Source organism: Anabrus simplex, chromosome 2 (genome assembly GCF_040414725.1).
Source record: "Anabrus simplex isolate iqAnaSimp1 chromosome 2, ASM4041472v1, whole genome shotgun sequence".
Taxonomy (NCBI): Eukaryota; Metazoa; Arthropoda; class Insecta; order Orthoptera; family Tettigoniidae; genus Anabrus; species Anabrus simplex.
The window spans coordinates 309,269,652-309,293,060 of record NC_090266.1 but is presented as its reverse complement, the minus strand read 5'-3'; the positions used below and the strand labels follow the sequence as shown (position 1 = coordinate 309,293,060).

General features: G+C 39.6%; 1 protein-coding gene across 1 annotated transcript in view; it reads left to right on the top strand.

Moving 5' to 3' along the window:
• Nucleotides 1–10,709, top strand: part of LOC136863521 (dynein intermediate chain 2, ciliary-like) — a 234,239-nt gene extending 223,530 nt beyond the window's left edge. The window contains exon 11 of the mRNA XM_068225982.1: nucleotides 10,529–10,709. Coding sequence (XP_068082083.1) covers nucleotides 10,529–10,709 — 181 coding nt within the window. The remainder of the gene's footprint in view (nucleotides 1–10,528) is intronic.
• The last annotated feature ends 12,700 nt before the right edge of the window (nucleotides 10,710–23,409 follow it).

The following is a 23,409-nucleotide window of genomic DNA, read 5'->3' as shown; positions in this document are numbered from 1 at the left end:
CTCATCCAACACTGTGTTCCAGTCCAGGTTCCATTGTCCGATGCTGTTTTTCACTGAGTCCAGCCATCGTAATCTTGGTCTTCCTCATCCTCCCTGCCTACCATCTGTCTTTCCAGTGCTTGTCCTGGCAGTCTTTCTTCTTTCATCTGCTTGACATGCCCAAACCACCTCAATCTGTTTTGTTCCAGTCTGTCATTCAGTTTTTGCACATTTAGCTCCTTTCGTATGTCTTCATATCTCACTCTGCCTTTTCTTGTCTTCTGTACTCCCCAGGAATTTCATTTCAGCTGCCTGTATTCTGTTCTCATCTGTCTGAGTCATTGTCCAGTTTCCTGATGCGTATTTCATTATACGTAAGTAATATCACTTGTACATTACTTCTTTAGCCTTCATTGGTACATCTTTATTCCATATTACTCTCAATACCTAGCGGTAAAAGGCACTCCCCAGTTGTTGTATCCTCCTACTAATTTCCATAACCAGTCTTCCATTTTCTATCAGTTCACTTCCCCAAGTATTTGAAGTGTTCTACTATTTCCAGTTCCGTGTCTCCAATTTTGATAGCTCCTTGTCCTTCTTTACTTCCTCGACTAATCACCATTGTCTTGCTCTTCTCCACGTTGCTCCTCAATCCCGATTGTTCAATCCTTCTTTCCAGTATATTCAGCTGTTGTTGTAATTCCAACTGATCTTCTCCTTGGATCACAACATCATTACGTTCATTCTTTCCCCTCAATAATTTTCCCTTACTGCCTTTACGATGTCATCCATCAACAATACGAACAGTTTGTTTTAGCCCATTGCCAAATCCAAACCATTCTCTCTACCCACTGGCATCATCACATACCTTTAACAGTTATCATTAGACACTGGATGTATATGCTGTAGAAATCACCAAAATAAGCGTACAACAATGCTGTAAAAAGTGGCAAAATATGCATTTAAGTACGAACTTATCTTTATACTGTACCGGTTACGACCCGTACATGAGTATTTTTTGAGTATAAATTACATTTAATTACCACGCGTAATGTTCTGAGCACGCCTGGTTTGTTTACCGTCAGCGGGGCAAGCAAACGAGTGAAGGACAGCTGTGAGCTGTGACGTAGCCACAGGGGCTAGATAGACCGCCCGCCCGTCACAGCACGTGTTCCCAGCCTGTACTCGTATATTCTAGATTCCACGTCACATCTTCCAGATTGTTCGACGAGGAAAATTTTGTAACTCCCGTAATAATTACGCTAGCGGCTTGAGCGATATGTCATCTTGTTTGGGATCACCTGAACGTCGCAATACTCGAGTTTGAAGTAAATCCATGGAGGGATTCAGGAGATATTCAGTCAAGCCGTATTGTGACGTAGACGTCCCGGATCGAATAAAAGGAGGGCCCACTGTAGCCTGTTCACTCAGTTACAGCTGAGTAGTCAGCGTGGATACTCTCGCTGCTACTATCGTCGTGTAGTGATAGTCCCGACGAGGAACTCTGTAATTTTCTAAGTATTCATAAAGTGAACTTGTATTTTCTTCGAGTGTGGGAGAACGAATTCTTCCAAGTATTCTCAAGTGGACTTGCAATATTTCGAGTGTTAAAGAACATTTTCTAAGTCTTCATAATTGAACTTACAATATTTATGGGTGTTCGAGACTGGAATTTTTCCAATTATTCATGAAATGGACTTGTATTATTTACGTGTGTTAAATTCATAATTGGACTTGTATTATTCACGAGTGTTAAAGAACGAATTCTTCGTAAATTAAACCTGCAATATTTGCGAGTGTTAAGAGACTCATTCCTCTAATAAACAGTGACTTATAAAATTCGCCAGTGATAGACTGTAAATTTATTCATGTGGATAGACTTGTGTTTTTCATACATGTTCACTCAAAGACTTGTACATTCGCCAGTGTTGATTCAAAGACTTATAAAATTCGCCAGTGACAGACTGTAAATTTATTCATGTGGATGGACTTGTGTTTTTCGTACGTGTTCACTCAAAGACTTGTACATTCGCCAGTGTTGATTCAAACTTTATAAATTTCGCCAGTGACGAACTTTAAATTTATTCAGATTTTCATGTGGATGGACTTACGTTTTTCGTCTGTGTTCTTTCAAAGACTTGTACCTTTGCCAGTGATGAACTTTAATTTTGGTCATAGTTTCATGAGAAGGGACTTGTGTTTTTTTTGCCAGTATGTATTCAGAGACGAAGACTTTGCTAGTGGTGAACTCTGAAATTATTTATTTTCCTCGTATACAGAAACATATCATTTTACGAGTGTTAAATTTTGAAAGTCTTGATGAATAATAACCGGTGACTTCGCTAATAGGTTAATCACCCAAGGTTTTCATGAACTCAGATTTATCAGTACTGCGAGTGACCTTGGAGACATCAACCCTCTCAGTCATGTTGGACTGAGGTAATAAATTATCATCTGCAACATCACCTGGATCATCGGGGTTCAACCTGAGCCTCGAAAGTTCGAGGCATCTCTACCTTCTACCAACCCAGACAGTCCAGCTGCTTCTGTACGGAGTCCCTGGAATCTTCTGGAACGTGTTCCAACCTGCTCGGCTTGGTGAACTGGAGAATCCGAGCCATATTATAGGACTATGTGGAAGACAGCTTATATCTACCTGGAGGTGATGTGCAATTTCATGTCTTATATGAATAAACTCATGTTCAGTCAATGTCAAAGTTTTCTTGTAGATAGGACCCTACCTCCTGTACCGAGCCCTAGCTACTAGTCACCCAGTTTTTTCTCTGAGAACTATATACTTGGTTACTTTAAAATATAATCTGAGAGTCGGGCTCTTTTACCGGTACAATACTATTAAACACTTGTATAAAATCCAAACGTAATATTACTCTAATATATTCACGCAATTCTCCCACACCAATTCATAAAATCATGATCATGAATAAACAACTGGATGAAAAACAACAAAAATCACACTACTTACAGCTGCGGCTGTTCCACTAGTACAAACAATCCATGCGTAGTTTGTGAGACGTATTAATCTATCAGTGTGCTCTGTTAAAACAACATGCACACTTCTCCTAGATAAGACACGGCGTGTTCATTAATACACATGATAAATCAATTAGGAAGGTTTTAAGATAACCGTGTAAAAAACACAAATGTGAAGAAACACACTTAAATAAACATTTCCCCTATTTTACACTGCACATCCTACTTTTCCTATCCATAATTTGCTCTGCAGTACACTGCAAGAGTCTCCAAGTTTTCTGGCTTAAATCTGTGGCGTTTGTCTGTTAAAACTTCCACTTCTGAATCCAAATTGTTCCTCTTGTAATTAACTTTTCACCTTTCCTCTAATTCTTCTTTCCAATATCCTTTCCATAATCTTGGCAACTTGAGAGAGGATGGTGATTCCTCAGTAGTTACTGCACATCATCTTATCCCCTTTCTTGAATACTGGTATTATAACCCCCTTGTTCCAAACCTCGGATACTTCTCTCTCTCTCTCTCTCTCCCTCCCTCCATACACACTTGAGTATTCTGTAAGTTCACTGCAGTCCTGTTGGTCCAGCAGCCTTAATCAATTCTATGGCTATTTCATCTACTCCCACAGATTTTCCCACCTTCATCTTTTTACCTGCCCATTCCACCTCTGTCACTGTAATATCCGATTCCTTCTCTGTTACTTCTTCTATTCCCACTGCTTGGATATCAACCCCATGTCTGATTTCTCACGTTTAGCAGCTCTCTGAAATATTATTTCCATCTGTTCATTATATCTTCTGGTTTTATCAGTATTACTCCTTCTTTATTCTTCACAAATCCTGTGTTTACCATTTCATTCCTACAATTTATTATAATTCCAAATAATAATGGGCCGATGACCTTCGCTGTTAGGCCCTTAAAACAACAAGCATCAACCAAATAATAATATTTTTCCGACGGTTCAAATTTTCCTTCACTTCCTGTGTGAATATTCCCAACTTTGCTTTGGCTACTACTTCATTTGCACACTCTTTTTGGTTCCATGTATCTGGCTCTACTCTCTTCAGTTTTTGTGTTCTCCATTCCGTCTAAGATTTTTATTTTCCTTTGTCTTTCACTCCAGCCATGTTGTTCCACTCTCTCTCTTACCTTTCCTGATGTCCTGCCACATGTTTTCTCTGCACCTTACAAATGCACTCTTAATATTTTTCGATTCCTGTTCATCACTACAAATATGTATCCTTAGTATTAGCTTTTGTAAATCTTTCCTGAAGTCTTCCTGAACCTCTTTCTCCTTTAATCTCCAGACCCCAATATGTCTTTCTCTTTTTCCTTGTAGTTTTCTGACCATGCCTACTTCCAACGTTTATTTTCACTGCTCAATGGTCACCTCCAAAGGCTCCCACAGGTAACATCCATAAGATCGTTCCGATGTCCTTTTTATACTAATGTGTAATCAGTCAACATTTTCGCTCTTCTGTCTCCCCATCCAAACCTGATAAGCTTTGTACCATTCCCCTGTATTTTCTATAAAATATCAAAAATAAGCTCGATAATAACCATATGCTAATCAGAAATCGCCATGCAGTGATAGCGTAAGAATTTTTTTTTGCTAGGGGTTTTACGTCGCACCGACACAGATAGGTCTTATGGCGACGAAGGGATAGGAAAGGTCTAGGAGTTGGAAGGAAGCGGCCGTGGCCTTAATTAAGATACAACCCCAGCATTTGCCTGGTGTGAAAATGGGAAACCACGGAAAACCATTTTCAGGGCTGCCGATAGTGGGATTCGAACCTACTATCTCCCGGATGCAAGCTCACAGCCGCGCGCCTCTACACGCACGGCTTAAGAATTGTTTATTCCCCGCTAAAAATACGTGTTATCCAATGGATCCGACTGGATCAGACAGAAATAGTCTGGAGCTGAATCTGATCCTTGTAAGCCAAAGAGAACAAGCAAATGAGGCAATTTTATCAATAACATCAACAAGAAATAAAATAAAATGAATGGTTTATTCATAACCATAGAAAGAAATATTTTATGACCCTCGTAAGAAATAAAAATTAAAGACAATAATAATATTGAAGGATATTACTCACATCAACTTCGTCTGACAGTTCTGTAGGGCTATAGCCAAGACCGAACAATCATTCTGATCTAAATGTTTTATATAATGCGTTACATGATATTTTATGCTCATAGTGTTCTGTTTATGAGGAGTATTTCACAGGTTTAAAACATATTACAGACTATCCACTTCATTACCGTATCGATATTGTAATCCAATCAATAAATCTTTCTTTAACAGCAAGTGATTTTATTGGAAAAGCTCTCAGGACTTATAGTGAACCTAAGACATTTTAGTCCAATAAGTGTTTTTAATATTAAGTTTAATGACCATCTAATAACCGCCCTCAATGCACTTCCCCCCCCCCCTCCCACCTATGCGCTTTCTACTAACACCTGTTTTAATCTAAATTAAGAGATTGATTTTATGCTATTTTTACCCATGCTACATGTAAACAGCTGATGATGATTGCTAAGCAATCGAAACATGTTCTGTGATTATTAATGTCTTTATAAATAGCCCAAGGCTAAATAAAAAAGAGAAAGTATCGATTAGGTGGCACCTTTTTTTCATTTATTGATTGGAGGTTTAAAACAATTAACGTGGACCTTTTCATTTTCTACTGATTTAACTCGTAGTGGAGCGATGAACATCCCCTTTTTTACCTTTTACCGTGAACACGATAGAACGTTGTACTTCTTTCTAACAATCCCCAAGGAACAAACAAAGAAGAGGCCTGCAGATTGTGAGGTGTTGTGTGGTCAGCACGACGAATCCTCTCGGCCGTTATTCTTGGCTTTCTAGACCGGGGCCACCATCTCACCGTAAGATAGCTTCTCAATTGTAATCACGTAGGCTGAGTGGACCCCGAACCAGCCCTAAGGTCCAGGGAAATATCCCTAACCTGGCCGGGAATCGAACCCGGGGCCTCCGGGTAAGAGCCAGGCACGTTACCCCTTCACCGCGGGGCCGGGGAAATAACACATTGCCTTGAATATTTAACATACCAATTAATGCAGCTGTAGTTAGTACGTTTTTTGCAGCTGGTGTTGGTGAAAACATTACCGAATGATGTTTCTTTTCTATGCAGAGAAATGCCTTCAACGTATCAGAGGAAATCCACAAGGGCAGCATGGACAGAGGAGACCCTCAAGAAAGCTGTAACCAGAGTAGCAGCAGGTGAAATAGGGAAGAGAGAAGCAGAGCGGTGTTATGGAATACCAGCTAGGAAAATCTGTCGCAGGATAGAAAATGGGGACGTTTCCAAGAAACGCCTAGGTCCAGATGGCGTGTTAACAGCCGAAAATGAAAAGAAGCTTGTTACCCACATCCAACGCTTGGCCCCATCAGGATTCGCACCAGATGGCAGAACAGTGCGAATCGTAGCATTCAAGTTCGCGGAAAAGCTAGGGTTAAAGCACACGTTTTCCCGCGAAAAGGAAATAGCTGGGTATGCTTGGTTGAATGCCTTCCTAAAGAGGAATCCAGAGCTATCGCTGAGGCAAGCAGAGGGACTGTCTGTCAACAGAGCTTGTGGGATGAATAGAACAGACGTGATTTTTTTAATACGATTCTGCGGGACGTGTTGGAAGAACTCGGTCTTTTCGACAAACCAGGCCATGTTTTCAGTGTTGATGAGACTGATGTTACCTGTGTTGCGTGCTGCAATGCAGAGGGGACATTTCTGCCACCTGTGCTGGTGGTGAAAGGTGTCAACAAGAAAGCTGAGTTTGCTGATGGATTTCCGGGTGGATCGGACATCTACATGAATCCAAAGTCCTATATAAGTGCTGAACTGTTCTTCAGATCGTTCAAGGAACATTTTGTTCCTCGGAAACCACGCGGAAAGACTCTCCTTATTCTAAATGGGCATGCGTCTCACGCCCATTCTTTGGAGCTTTTGGATGTGCTGAAAAGGAAGAGGTCGTGATTTTGTGTTTGGCGAGTCACACTACACACGCCCTTCAGCCTTTAGATCGATCGTTCTTTGGTCCTTTGAAGGATAGCTACAACAAAGAGGCTGCTGCATGGATTCGAGATCATCCTCAAAAGAATATCACGAAATATCAAGCTGGACATCTTATTGGCGCAGCATGGAGCAAGGCTGCTACAGTTGGCAATGCAGTTTCAGGTTTCAGAGCCTGTGGGAGTTTTCCTTTTAATCCCGATGCAATTCCTGAGAATTTTTTTCTATATCCGATGCTACTCTCTCTACCAAGGACAATTCAATTTCCGGAAAAACTAGTAGCAGTCCCGTACCCACCACAAGCAAAACCGGTTCCCCTGAAATGGCAAGTTGCTCCAGTTCTAAGAATCCTGAGTTGAATTCTCCTAGTACTTTGCTGTCCTCCAAATCTCTCAGTCCCCCCAGCACTCCCACAACGACCGAAGTCTCACCCTCGAAGCACCTTCATGAGATAAGTCCTGTTCCCAGTACTCTTCCTTCTGCAAAGCGTTACAAACAGTCGGCAGAAATTATCACTACTTCAGTGAGAATGGAGAATACCAAGGCGTCTTCAAAGGAAAAAGGCAAACTGAAAGGCTCTAAAGCACCTGCTCCAACTCAAAGGGGAGAAAAATCTGTGCGCAAAAGGATCATCCCTGGCAGTGCGGTAGTAAATCTCACATTGGACCAAGACATCAACAACTGCACGGAGTGTTGGGAAAACTACTACCGAACAGCTTCAAAGAGTGACTGGATTCAGTGCAGCAAGTGTCTCAAGTGTTTGCATGAAACATGCACACTCTACAAACAACTTTGTAATAACTGTGGAAGAGAACTTATCAGAGAAGAGAATGTTAGGAAACAAAAATGACAATGCGGCAACTCTCCTCAGTGGTGCGGCAACTCTCCTTAATGGTGCGGCAACTCTCCTCAGTGGTGATAAATTTCAGTGGAGTAGGTTATTGATGTATTGTCACTATTACGTCAGAGTGAAATATTGGACAGGTGTTAGATGGACGTTTATGTATAGATAATGAATGAATGTAATGGGCAGGTAAAAAATAAATGTATGAAAACTCATTTTTAAGATTTTTTCCGATTTCTTGAAAAACGTGCGGCATCTCTCCCTAACTTCTATTATGGACGGAGCGCCATATGTCATTAATAAGTCCAAATGAAGAATCAACTACCATTTTGTGAGTCCGGTGTTGTCTTTATAGGTCAAGATACAGCAGTTCCAGACCAATATGCTCTCATCAGCAAAAAAAATAGTTGCAGATGTCATAAAACTGGCTCAGTTTCCGGCTTTTTTTCTCCCCGAATCATGTTTTTTCTATTATTAATAGGTTCCTCTGACAGAAGTCCATTAACACTTTCCCTTCTTGATTCTTGTTGCCATATCCATATGACCCCAGTATCTCTCCTCTTCCCACTTGTGCGCTCGGATCTCCCATTATAATTACTTCCCTGTCTTCTAGGTATTTCCCCATTTCTTTAAGGAATTGTTGTATATTCTCTTCTTTATTTCTAGTTTGTGGAGCATATACTTGGAAAAAATCTTGTGTTCCTTTCTCAAACTGTATCCTTGCAATGATCATTCTGTCATTTATCTTCTTCACGTCTTCCACATATTCCAGTACATCCATTCTGATGATCATTCCTACTCCGTTTACTGCATTCTCTCCTCCACTGTAAAACAGCCTATGCCCATCCGTCAGTTTTTGTTCCCTTCTTCCTCTCCATTTTGTTTCACTAAGACCGAGGATGGCTATGTCCTTCTCTTTCACGAACTCTATCCGGATTTTCAGTCTTGTCTGTCAGGGTTAGGATGCCGGCTGTCCTGATTCGGATTATTATTCTGGTCACCCACTTGTCACAGCTCTCTCAGTACCTGAAGAACTGTGCGTCGCCTATAGGGCACGCCCCACATTTTTCCGAGGCCGCACCATATTTGCACTCACTTTTTGGCTGTTATTACGATGGGTTCGCCACTACCAGAGGCACTTTATAGCTGCCGTCAGCAGGTGACGAGGCTGCTCCTAACATGGAGTACAGATACCTTCTGCAGCTACCCCTAACCTAGAGACAGATGATGCTTGATGTGTTCCAGTGTTATTTCCTACAACGAAGGGACCATCACCCTACCTAAGAGAACCCATCCGCCTGAAGCCGTTGGTCCTCTTAGGGGCTCAAGTTATTTCTCGCCGCCCGACACTCAGCGCAGAGTCGCTGGCTGTAAGATCTACTTTATTACCATAGTGGACTGGACCAGCCAGACCACTCTGTTCAAGTCTCACTGGTGGAATATATTTTCAGTATCAGAATGATGGCCGGCAGGTAGAAGAGGTTGTGGTATACAAATTCTAATCACTAACTGCGTGCCGAAAGCCTAGATTCAATTCCAGACCTATCCATAGTGTTCATATGGAGTGAGGGCCTATGATGTTGTTAATGGTGATTTGTCCGTCAGGTGGAGAAATTAAGCCTTGAGCAGACCCCTTAGTCTGATTCAACAGGAGTAGACTACGTGCCGACAAGTGCTTTCACTCTCTCCCTACCTCAGTACTATCATAATCCCACATCCAGATGCGCAGGTCACCCACGGGAATTAAACAGACGTGCACCAGGCAAGCCAAACATATCCTTGGACACTCCCGGCACGAAAAGCCATACGATAAAGTTTTAAACCCATTTTATGCTGAAAAAAAGTGTCCAAATGTATGAATGGAAGCCTGTAACATGGTTTGGCAAATCATAAATAGCACTTGGATTAGAGTAGAAAATTTAACATTATCATTAATAATAACAATACTGTAATAATAAAGAAAAACCATACAGAACTCAAGGATGATCATGGTTTATCTTTTGTGAAGTCTGGCTCCATGGGTCATGGCTATCTGGTTAGCATGCTCAGCTGGTCTTTGATCCAAAGGGTCTGGGTTTGATTCCCAGCTGGTTTGGAGACTTTAATCTTCATTGGTCACTGGTCACTTCCTCCAGCTCAGAGACTGGGTGTATATGACATTAGATATCATCCTAGGTAGGGGCCTACCCTCACATATGTGCAGGTCACACATAGTACCAATTAAAAAGACCTGCACCAGGCCTCTTCAGAGGCTATTATTATTATTATTATTATTATTATTATTATTATTATTATTATTATTATTATTATTATTATTATTATTATTATTATATTTTGTGAAAATAATACAGTTATCATAAAAAACGAATAAATACCATTTTAGTATTGATTTTGAAAATAAAGTAGGTACAACAGTGGCTTACTGGGACACTACTGCATGGGGTTGGCATGGTCTGTGAGGCTCCAAAAAATATGCTGTTGTCAACATGTTAAGGAAGTGCAGTTAAGTCTATGTCTCTGATATAATGTTTTTGTCACTAAATCATAGATAAATTTTTAGGACATAAATTACTGTTTGTAGGCTTGCCATTGTCATACAGTACATCCCAGTGATCTGAGAATTTTATCCTTTAAATATATGTAGGTTAATCAAATTAATCCAAGTTTTCTTATCTTCTAACAGAGGGAATATAATAACACTTAAACTTTCACCTAACCTTCGCAAGAAGGTGAAGCCTCCTAAGAAAGGACCTCAGCTTGAACCAAGAGAACTTGAAATCCTCAAACTTGAAAAACTTCTGGCCCTTGTACGAGAACCTGCTGCACTGTCACACACAAAGGAAGTTTCAAATGTTTCAAATTGACTTAGAAGTTGTAAAATTATACCTCTAATAAAAGAATTATGGCATGGACCGTAGAAAAATTTATTGCTGTATAATTTGGTCATAAAATTTTAAAAAATTATATTTATGTAACTATATAAGTTATATTTTATAAGATATTTTGAATGCCCTTGCCAATAAGAAATCATATTTCAGCCTAATACTCAGACTCAGAAACAGGTAAATACCAGGGATTCAATTATTACAATTGAATGACTACAGAATTATAGCATCACTCATAATTCTACAAAATATATCTTGTTTTTGCAATTCATTGTATTTGTAATGTTCTGAATTATTTACAGATTTCAACAATCGTATAATCACTCAAGAAAGAAAATGAGTGGCTGGTATTGCATGTTCCTAACATTTAATATTTTATCAGACATAACAATTTTTATTATTTTTATTATTATCCATTCTTTTTCTGAGCTACTATACATTTGATAATTATATGATTCAAAGGAAATATATGATGCAGTGGAAAGTAATGTTACTTTTGAGACCAAAATCTGATTTAGTCTAATGGCGAGTCAACAGAAATTTGTAGTCATAGCACACCTACTGAGTGAACAATTTTTTGGAAAAGTTATCATACATTACAAGTGAAAAAAGCATTATAATCTATTAAAAATTATATTTATTTCTACAGATAAGTGTCTCTATGTACTGTGAAGTTCTATTTAAGACAATTGGTTAGAAATCCTCTGGACTTCGCCTGAAATGGTTAACAATATTTGCAAATAGAGGTTTGCGGAGACACCTAGTTGAAAGCAGGTTAATAGTTTTATGCGACAGTTGATATAGTGATAATAGCCAGTTTTTACATGCAATACGAACAAGAGAAACATGACTTTTCGTTTTCATAAATCCCACGTTCTTTAGTTGGGATTCAAAGCATGGCTGTCTTAGCGAGAAGCCAATGATTATGCCACTTGGTTACCATGGCCACGGGTACTTAGTTGATTCTCAGAGGCTTGCAGACTGAATACATAAAGTATACTTGTCTATAATGAAGACAGCTGTATTTATGTAATTAATAATAATATCATAAGATACCGGTAGTGATATTCCATCACAGCAATGACCTTCATGCTCTTACAAAGTCCAGTATTTTAAAATAATTAAATAATGTAAGATATGTCCAGTGTCATTTAAATTCTCTTGTATCTGTGGATTAATTGTAACCAGCTTTGCAAATATCGTAGTACAAGTGATGTCCTTGCTGTTAAATTAATCATTAAAAATATGGAAGCAGCACACTTACTTATGACTCCTTTCCTTTCCTTCTATTGCCACCATGCAAAAGCTAACAGCTGAATAAATACTTTCTTTGGTCGTAGTGGTCACAACATTAGCAAAACACTCTAATTGTAGATGAGCAGGAACTAGATAAAGTAATACAATAAAAAAAAACTCTTACATACACACTATATGAAAGAAGTGGAAAATTCTAGAAAATAAAAGTGGTAGGACAGTTACAAACATATATTGTATTTAAATAATCACTTAACCAAGTTTGACCATACTTCATTTCATAAAATATTTTTAAAGTGGTACCGGTAACTAACAACAATATCAGTTTACAGAATCAAAATCTGTCAAACCTGAGTTCAAAATAGGCAAACTGCATATTTTGTATCAGTTTTGAACAACATCTCTCATACTTCATCTCATCTCTTAAGGACTACACAGGTCAAACTGTTTCCAAAAACATCAAAAATTTGCACTGCAAGATTCTACATAGTCATGTGCCCCATCAAAATTAAAAAAGGTAATTTTTCCCCTTTCATGCGCACTACTGACCCTTCTACATCAATGACTTGAGGCAATGTATATATATTTACAATTGGCTTTATGTTGCATTGACACAGATAGGTCTTATGGCTACGAGGGGATAGGAAGGGGCTAGGAGCTGTACGGAAGTGGCTGTGGCTTTAATTAAGGTACAGCCCCTTGGAAATGGGGAAACCTGGAAAATCATTTTCAGGGCTGCCGACAGTGGGGTTCGAACCCACTACCTCAGCAATGCAAACTCACAGCTGCACGGCCCTTAACCACACGGCCAACTTGCTCGATACTGAAGGCATTAAAGTAACATTGGTACTTCACTTGTTTTCTTACAGTCAGGCTTGGCATATTTTGAACAATGGCTGTGAAAAACTACAAAAAATTTTCTCATCTTCAAAACCATACATTTTTACACTTTGGTGTTAGAAATGAAATATATTAGAATATATAGAGTGGGCAGAAAGTTTCGTATTTGAAATTGAGTATAAATTCTATAATTACAATGTTAATTTATTGAAATGAATTATATGTATACAATGTTACTTGAGAATACGGATGCATTCCTCAAAATTCAGTGTAGGCACCTGTGCCATCCACATACCTGCCAACCTTACAAAACCAAAAATCAGAAAATTCAGGATAAATCACGAAATGAAATTAGTCAAAAATTCTTATTCCACACACCTTGCGCAATACATACCGGTACTTTATCGTAGGAAGCTCCATGCATCATGTCATCAAGCCCACATTTAAATTAACACATATTTCCAGGGAAACTTAGTGGAATCTAAATCCACAAATATTTTACTCTCGTATGTATTTGTATTGTTATATCTAAACGTACAGCATTAGAATATTTATAAGAACGTGTATGGTAGGCGTACCTTCCATCTTACTGATATACAGTACACAAGCTTCTTAAGTAGTAGAAAATTGCTATTGATTAAAAGTAACAGCAGTAGCAGACTTTGCCTGTTTGAGAAACTACCTGTTAAAGGTTTGTAGAATGCAGTTGAAGTGTAGCCCTAATTTTACTGTCAACAATCTCTCCAAGATTTCATCTCCAACAGATGACCTAAACTGTACGTGTGTTTTAATCAACTGAATAGATATCCTCCCACATTCAGCATTACTGTGAGGGATTGTTAAAATACCAAGCATAACACGAACTAATCTATCATATTTTGGGCTCCCATCACCACTTCTTAATTTTTCAACCAAACATTACTGCATATCAATTCTTTCTTCCATTAAGATCTCATCTGGTATATCATCCAACTGAGATGCACAGAACTGGTACTATAATTCATCCATGGCTTCGTGCTCTTCACCTGCATCTACATTCAGTAACACTGGAAACTTAGCCACAAAATACAACACAGAAGAAAATGAAGCCTCAGATGCAAATGTAATTCGTAAAACTGTTGCATTCTTCAACATTTCACTCTTCACTGGTGCACCCGCCAGTCTAGCGGTCAGTGCAAAGTTCTCCCGGTAACTCGATTTCTTCTCAGGGTATTCTATCTATCGCTCATAAAATCTGAGATTTTATATGTGGTTTTTTTTTTTTTACGTGGTTTCGGAAGAGACTCGGTCTGCTGAGACGCACATCATGGGGAAACCTAATCGCTTAAGTAAGGACCTGCGGCCGAAAACCTCAAAAAGAATCTCTCTCTTTTGTCAAACTCATCAGTTACTTATATCGACAAAACTTATTAGCTAACTTACAAACTAGCCGTTACCCAAAAGGAATTCATAACACAGGCACTTTCTAAAAGAAAAGTATAAGAAAATTTATTGAATAAATCATGTTCAATGCAACGTTAATGTGAATTCTGGGTAGTATTATCTTAATAACATTTATGTATAAAGGATTAGAGTCAGCGCTGGCTCAAATAAAAATAAAATAATTAAGATTTTAAATTATTTACACTCATTCTCATACTATGTTCAAGTTCATATTAGTTATTTACTTCTATATTCGTAGCCATGTTCCGAAGTGTATTTGATTTACTCTAATTATATTCAAGAGATCACTGAGCAATCACGGTCTCCAAATAAATACTCGATGTGAATACTGTCACGATAATTATATTAACTATTCTCACCACATTTAAGTGTCCGACCCGTTGGCTGAACGGTCAGCGTACTGGCCTTCGATTCAGAGGGTCCCGGGTTCGATTCCCGGCCGGGTCGGCGATTTTAACCTTAATTGGTTAATTCCAATGGCACGGGGGCTGGGTGTACGTGTTGTCTTCATCATCATTTCATCCTCATCACGACGCGCAGGTCACCTAAGGGTGTCAAATAGAAAGACCTGCACTTGGCGAGCCGAACCCGTCCTGGGATATCCCGGCACTAAAAGCCATACGACATTTCATTTTTTACCACATTTAAGTCAGTTCACTGTGATAAAAATGGATGGTTTGCTAAATTGAAACGTAATAAAAATTAAACGGGATAAGATCAGATTGCGAATGTAAATCTGATCATATCTTTGCGTATGTATCTCCCAAACAAACTCTTGCGTGAGTATGAAATCGTAAAACTGCTCTCCAAATTTTTCATTCATAAATCTGAACTCTGATTATTTGGTCCTTCATCTTGAATACGCATAAATAACAACTTACGGGCTAAGACAATACCTCCCTAGAGCCTACGACATATGGCTCCTAACTAACCATTTTCCTATTCTTTATATTTTAAAAACTTCAACTCAAATCATATCTGCGTGAAAAGAAATGAACATCTATCTAACTGTTTAGGTAGTTTCCGATCCACACACTCCTCCACCAACGGCTCAATGTGCTTTAGCTATCTCATATTACTCAATATCTCTCATGTGTACGAGCTAGTCAACTCGTATGGTCAGTACAGAATGAAATTAATACGTATTATAATGAAATGTCACCGCACCAAAGAATATCACATGTGTACTTAGTCATGAGCCTAGTTAAACCGTATGTTAAAGAACTCTCTTGTATTCGGTACATACCATTTACCAATGTCAGATAAAAACTGTCACGATTCACAATTCTACCATAATACATGTCAATCTTACCTTAAAATGGTCATCTGCGCGATGTTCAGTCATTTGACATATTCTTTCCATATGGTGCAGAAACTCACCTCATGTTAATCTAACGCAACGTTTCCTCGGCGAATAGCAATTCTATCTCATACCGCAGAACATAAACAAACATCTTCATTTCAAATATTCCTGAATATACTACAAGAAATAACCATATTTTAACACCATTCCAATATACATTATCATACCACTGGGATACTTATTGCCGTACGCATATAGCCGATTACACTTAAAGCTATATGCCAAAACATTTTAGAATTGCCTTATAATAAACGCATTTTAATAACCTCTTATCTTTAAACAGCAGTTGGAGTTGAATGCCCTCTTTCTATAAAGAAAGGAATACGTAACTTAACTATATTCATCTGTGTCGCGCAGGTAAATTCGTGACGTAATCATTGTACAAGTAATACGAGATTAGTCGAAGTTTCACTAGTTATATAGACTCATTGCTATTAGATCTTCACAAGTAACACTTCTTTCATTTACTCATGCTAGTTTCTACTGTATGTATGCAAGTGCGGTAGCATGTATATGATATAATAGAATTCTAATTCTACACTGCCATCTTATCTTATAGCCTTAAAAATCTCACACTTCACTTTAGGATTCACACACGTTCTTAATTAATTCATAAATATCACCAATTAATCAGCACATGCCGAAGTTAGAGTGAGGGTGTAGATTGCAAGAAACTACTCTACTAAAAAATGTATGGACTTAGCTCGTCAGATGTTATGTTTGGTCTGGTTGTCGCTCCATTCCTTGGTTGTGGTTAGACCCTCTGTTAGGATCTGCATCTCCGGTTGGACAACGTCTTCCCGGTCATCGGCTGGTCATATGGCTGGCTGGTCCAATCCTTGTCGGCTGGTCCTCTGGCTGGCCGGTGCCCATCCTCATCGTCTGGTCCTCTGGCTGGCCAGTGCCCATCCTCATCGTCTGGTCCTCTGGCTGGCCGATGCCTATCCCCAGTTCAGTCCATCATGTATATTTAGCAAGCAGTCATCATTCCAAATCTGCAGACAGCGTAGAAAATTCCTTTTGCGGAGCAATCAGTCATGATATATTCCATTGTTCTACTGCTTATTCTTAACGACGAAATTTTCTTCGGTTGGGATAAGTTCTCCGTATATATGTATTAAGTTTATAACAACAGGGGTAACTTTCTTCCCATACATAATTATCGGTCCTCCAATATGGTGAGTCCTTTTTCTTCAATCGCAGAGTGGTTGCTCACCGGATCCAAGTCAGATGTATCTCACCGCGATTTACTTATTTTTATAATATCTCGTCTCTTTTATAATGTACGCCGGTGAATTATTTTGTCAGATGTGATCGTCGATCGTAAAATAGTCAATATCTTCTTCAGAATTTTAAGATAATCTTCAGATGTAAAGCTTAGCTTGTACTTGCGTCTTTCTTCTGCCGTTGAAATTTTTAGAGTATCTTTTTTTAACAATTAGTCCGCTGCTATATTTTTTTTATAAAACAATCCAACTGAGCCTCTACTGTCCTGCAGTGTCTTCCAAATCAGTCCGTTCCGTGACGTGCATGGTCTCCTATATGCCGTATTAATGAGAAGTTCATTGCCTTAATAGATCGCATGGGCCATACCTTCCTACGCCGCCATTTTGTAAATGGTCTACGAGATGCGAATGGGCACACTGGAAACTTGTGGACAATGTAGTCACATACTGCAGTGAAGTACTTTCGAACTGATGAGAAGAATTCCTCTTCCCTATCATGCTTCATATGCTCTACGTATTGGGAAGTGCAACTAGTAATAACCAAGTCACAGTCATTCTTCTGGTTTCCTTTGCTGTGGTATCGACTGAGGATTTAACCACAAAGGTTGTGCAAATTAGGTATCAAAATCCTTTTAATGTGCCCAGAAGCAGATCTTGCAGTAAATGTATGTGAGGCACACTTGACTGCAAAATTACATTTGGTTTGTTAAATGTAGCTATAACATTTGATAAAAACAGACATAATGCCTTATTTAAATTTGATGATGGGAATTTAAAAATCCTTTCTTCACGGGACAGACTGCACTTAACGAAGGAATCCTGTTTAATTGTTTAGTGTGAAGAAGAACACGGGGCTGGTGATTCATTGGTTCTTTATTACCCTACCCCATCACCTTCACTTTTAACATCAAAAACTGACGTTTCCTTCATCTTTGGAATATGGTAAGTTTCGAGTAGGGTTGGGCACGATGTCCCTGTTTTGGCACACTGTACTGGTGCACAATTATGTTCCATTGTTCCAGAACGCGGTTGTTTCGAAAGATTCTCAAGCGAGAACGAGACAGTGACCCACTATCCCGTCAAAAGCACCACTAAGCACTGCCACTGCCCTTCGGACACTAGCTGACAGTCGGTACAGGCAGTGTGCCGCCACGTGCTGGAGTGTTCTGCGTTCTGTCATATCCTCTTTGTTCTGTGAGTTTCATTGCACCGGCCTTGACCTTTGGTATATGCAAATCACTTAATGCATTCTGCTTTGTTTCCACCTGTTCTGTATGAGTGTTTTCATTGAAGCCTAGTAACATATACCGTACAAAAGACGGTAAACTGTGCAGAATGTCGTACCGGAGACCTGTTTGGGATTTTTTTTACTAGAATAAAACCGGACATAGTGAAATGCAATTTTGTTCTATTCATTCGGTAAAGGGATTTTCAACCGACACAATGACAGGACATTTCAAACTTCAACATCCCACAAGACATTTATCAAAGAAGGTTTATATCATTGCATCATAACTCAGAAGATAAGGGAACAACTGAAGTTTCGAGTCCTGCGCTTGCCACATCTGTTCAAAAATTAACCAGATAAACCTATCTTCCCGTGTCACTAATGGAAGCTGTTTTACCATCATCTACCGCCAACACCACTACTACAACAGGTACGTCCGATCATTCACTTGAGTTAAGCACTTTAAGCAAAGAGAATGTACAAAGGTTGAAACAAAATATAATAAAAGCCTATTCATCCAGGCCAAGCTCAACAACTAAGAAAGAGAAACTTGACGAACAGTTGTCGAAATGGATTGCAAAAGATTATTTTACCTTTCAGTATAGTTGAGACTGAGGAGTTTCAGACATTTTTATCGATGTTGAACCCTAATTTAATCTCCCAAGCCGTAAAACACTTTTGAATAGTCTCTTCTCTACGGCACAACATTGCAAGATGTCAAGGCTAACGTGTCAGAAAATGCTTCTTGTGTAGCCCTCACAACAGATGGGTGGACTTCATGGAGAACTAATAATAATAATGATGTTATTGGCTTTGAGTTCCACTAACTATTTTTACGGTTTTGGAGACACCTAGGTGCCGGAATTTAGTCCCGCAGAAGTTCTTTTATGTGCCAGTAAATCTACCGACATGAGGCTGACGTATTTGAGCACCTTCAAATACCACCGAACTCAGCCAAGATCGAACCTGACAAGTTGGGGTCAGAAGGCCAGCGCCTTAACCAGTTTAACCACTCGGCCCTGCAAAAAGAAAATAAACTATATATCAGTTACCGCTCATTACGTATGTAAAAGGGATGGCACGCACTATTCAAAGCTTCTGTCCTGCTCGAGGTTTGTAGGAAGACACACAGCAGACAACATTGCCGAAGAACTCAAGAAAGTGGTAATACGAAGGGAGTTCAATATATAGGGGAGAGTCCTACAGTACCGGCCATTGCTGGTTCTCATTTTAGGAGCTATACGGCAGTAGCTTACAGGTGGTATATGAAGGATGCTACATTCCCGCGTGTCATACTTTGAGGGTTTCGTTTAGCGTTAAGTCTTGTGTGAAATGTGCGTGTAGTACGTTGGCCGGCTTACGATCGCGAAGTTATTTTCAAGCCCCAGGTACTCCATTTCCAGGTAAGCTGTTGATTTTGTTTTTACTTATACCAGTATATTATATACTTTCTTTGCGGATGCTATAGCTGGTAAAAGTTTCACGACATCGTCTATTGAACAATATCCAGTTGGGGAAGTTCCTTCACGTGAGTTTCGTACAGTACCGGCCAATAGGACTTTTAAAGAAATAAAATTATATCCACTTCTTATCATTTTTCCAGTGTGAAATGGCCGAGAAAAAGTGGTAAAATAAAATGAAAGTGGACCGAAGACGGGATGAAGATGGCACTAAACTAAATTATTTCTAACAAAATGACAGCAAGGCAGGCTGCTGAGGCTTTTTGTGCGCCAAAAAGTACGCTAGGAGATCGTCTGAGAGCACTTAGAGTTGGTGTGGCTGTGGATCTAACTCCTCAGATGGGACGAATTAAAAAATCCTTTGAATACGATATGTAAAATCAGTTGGTTACTTATATGAAGGATCTAGATAATCTTCATGTCCCTGAGCAGAAGAATGTTTTTACAATTAGTATTCGCTTTGGCCGAGCATTCAAAAGTACTTCACGAGTTCAACAAGGAAAACAAAACTGCCGGAAAGCAGCTTTATTATGATTAATATGTAAATACTAAGGAAATGGAAGAAAACACGTGATGCACTATTTAATGTGAGTCATTGGATGAAGAATGGGTGCAGTGTACCAAATGCAAAGACTGGGCGCATGTTGGATGTTTAGACCAAGGGAATATTTTGTATTTTATTTCCAATTATTGCAAAAATTAAACCAAACTAGAAGTTAGTGGATGTCATTTCCAATAATTATGTGTTGTCGAGTTCATTCCGTATTTGTTTGATGTTAGTAATTGATTAGACATGTATATCTTAGAAAATGGTAACTGGCCAGTACTGGAAGAAGATTTTTGCAGTCCTTGAAAATTAAGCTTTGTTGAATTTTTAAATATTGTAAACTTTTGGTAAGATTTTATGGAAATCACACCCTGACATTGCAAAACCATTTAATGAAGTACAAGATGATTGTATGAAAATCTCATACCGTGCAGCATTTTATTTTTTATAAGGGAAAACGTTAAGGTTGCCGGTACTGTAGGACTCTCCCCTAATGCAACACTTTTGTTCTAAAAGCAGGTTGGTTTTATTGAGGACTCAAATACACCATATTATTCCCCAATCCCTTTGCTACAATGCCCTATTTTTCAACATAATCTCCCTTGAATGCTACGACCATACGCCACCGTAATGTGAGGGCCTGTATGCATGCAAGATTCCACTCAACTGGTCAATGTCGGAGCCAACGTCTTGCTGGATCGATAACTTCCCCATCATCCACGTAGTGCTTCCCGCGGAGTGCATTCTTCATTGGGCCAAACAGATGGAAGTCAGAAGGCGCGAGATCTGGACTGTAGAGTGGATGAGGAAGAACAGTCCACTGAAGTTTTGTGAGCTCCTGTTGGGTGCGCAGACTTGTGAGGGGTCTTGCATTGTCGTGGAGAAGGAGAAATACGTTTGCATTTTTGTGGCTACGAACACGCTGAAGTCGTTTCTTCAATTTCCATAGAGTAGCACAATACACTTCAGAGTTGATCGTTTCACCACGAGGGAGGACATCGAACAGAATAACCCCTTCAGAGTCCCACAAGACCGTAGCAATGACTTTACCAGCTGAGGGTACAGTTTTGAATTTTTTCTTCGTGGGAGAGTTGATGTGGCGCCACTCCATGGATTGCCGTAACGTTTCCGGTTCAAAGTGATGAATCCATGTTTCATCGCCTGTGACAATGTTTGACAAGAAATTGTCACCTTCAGCCTCATAACAAGCAAGTAATTCCGCACAGATGTTTCTTCTTTGCTCTTTAGGGTCTTCCGTTAGGTGTCGAGGAACCCAGCGGGAACAAAGTTTTGAATACTCCAACTGGTGGATAAGTGTGTCAGCACTACCAACAGAGACGTCAAGATCAGCAGCGAGTTGTTTGACTGTGATCTGTCGATCATCTCGAATAAAGGTGTCCACACATTTCAACTTGGCAGGCGTCACAGCTGTGTGCGGCCGGCCGGCACGCGGGATATCAGATAGGTTGGCTCGACCTTGTTGTGATGATGAAACACGCCTCGCCCAACGACTCACCATGCTTTTGTCCACTGCCAGGTCCCCGTAGACATTCTACAAGCACCTATGAATATCTGTGATGCCCTAGTTTTCCACCATAAGAAAGTCAATAACTGCTCTCAGTTTGGTACGCACCTCTGTTACAGGCGCCATTTTGAAGGCTAGTTATAGCGCTGCCACCTGTTGGAAATTAATGAAACTCTACAAGGCGAAGCGGGAATATTCAAAGATGTCCCAAACAAAATTCAAGTTTTATAAACAGAAACTGGTCGAGAAATAAAATGTGTTGCATTATATATTGAACGCCCCTCGTACAATGGGATCTTCAAGACAAAATCGTGGCCTCCACAGCAGATAATGCCACAAATATGGTTAGTGCGGTTCAAAAGTGCGAGTGGTGGCACATTTCGTGTTTGGCGCACAGTTTGAACCTTGTAGCACAATCACGCCTGGAAGAAATAAACCCAACGAGAGAGAGGGTAAAACATATTGTTGAATTCTTTCGAGGAAACCCACAAACCATGGAGAAACTTCACCGTACTCACAAACAGATGGGCTATCCTGTTCTGACTCTAAAGCAGGACTGTCCAACATGATGGAGCTCAACACACGAGACGCTGAATACAGTCATACAGACCAAGGAACCACTACGAAAGTACTCTTGCAATAATGAACAATAACTATGTTGAAGCCTTAAACACTGAAAACGGGTACATAATCGAGAAAGGTGTTGAAATTCACGATGCTTCGATGGAATGACGTGGGAAGTCAGCAGTGAAAAGCACGTCACCCTTTCAAAGATTGGATTGATGAGTAGAAACCTTCGATCTCATTACCAACAGCTGCGAGAGTTGGAATATTACAGTCCGGCCATTTCTTGACTCCTGTGAAAAACTAACATGAAAAATGTTCATCATGTACTGCAATATAAACGTATTACGGGAAGCAACACCTTTAGACCCAAGGTTTAAGATGTATGGTTTTATGAAGGATGAAAGTAATCTTAAAGACATAAAGGAAAAACGTATTAATAAAGCTGCTACTATTATTGGCACTGCAGACCAAAAGAGCCCTCATCAAAGGAGAATCAGGCATATGGGGCTAGAATGTCATCTTCGAGCATACTATGGAAGAAAATTGATGCAGCCGTTGAAGAACTCGTTCAAGCTCCAACTGTTAATCTAAAAGCAGCAAGTATCATACAGATGGACAAGTATTTAAATATCCCACTTCTCCATAGGCTAGAGAATCTTCTCCAATGGTGGATTGACAACAAAGATACATTGCCAGCCCTCTACGAATTAATGCTAGTTGCTTTACGTCACACCGACGCAAATAAGTCTTACGACGACGATGGGACAGGAAAGACCTAGGAATGGGAAGGAAGCAGCCGTGGCCTTAATTAACGTACAGCCCCAGCATTTTCCTGGTGTGAAAATGGGAAACCACGGAAAACCATCTTCAGGGCTGCCGACAGTGGGGTTCGAACTCACTATCTCCCGGATGCGTGCTCATACGAATTAATGAACGAGGGACTTTGCATTAAGGAGGCATCAGTTCCTTACGAACAAGTGTTCTCAAGGCAGGGACAGGTCATTGCAGGAAACCATACACATCTAAAAAGTGACACAGTTTCTAAAATCATGTTCCTGAATGCAAATATGCCGTGAATGTTTTTTGAATATCATGTAAAATGTAGTGTTGGAAGATTAATATTTGATGATAGTTTCATCCTTAAGTTTCACCTAATTTTTATTTTTGTGTTCTCCTTGTACATAGTTGAAAACAAAAGGTGAAAACTAGAAAAGCGGCTGGAATTG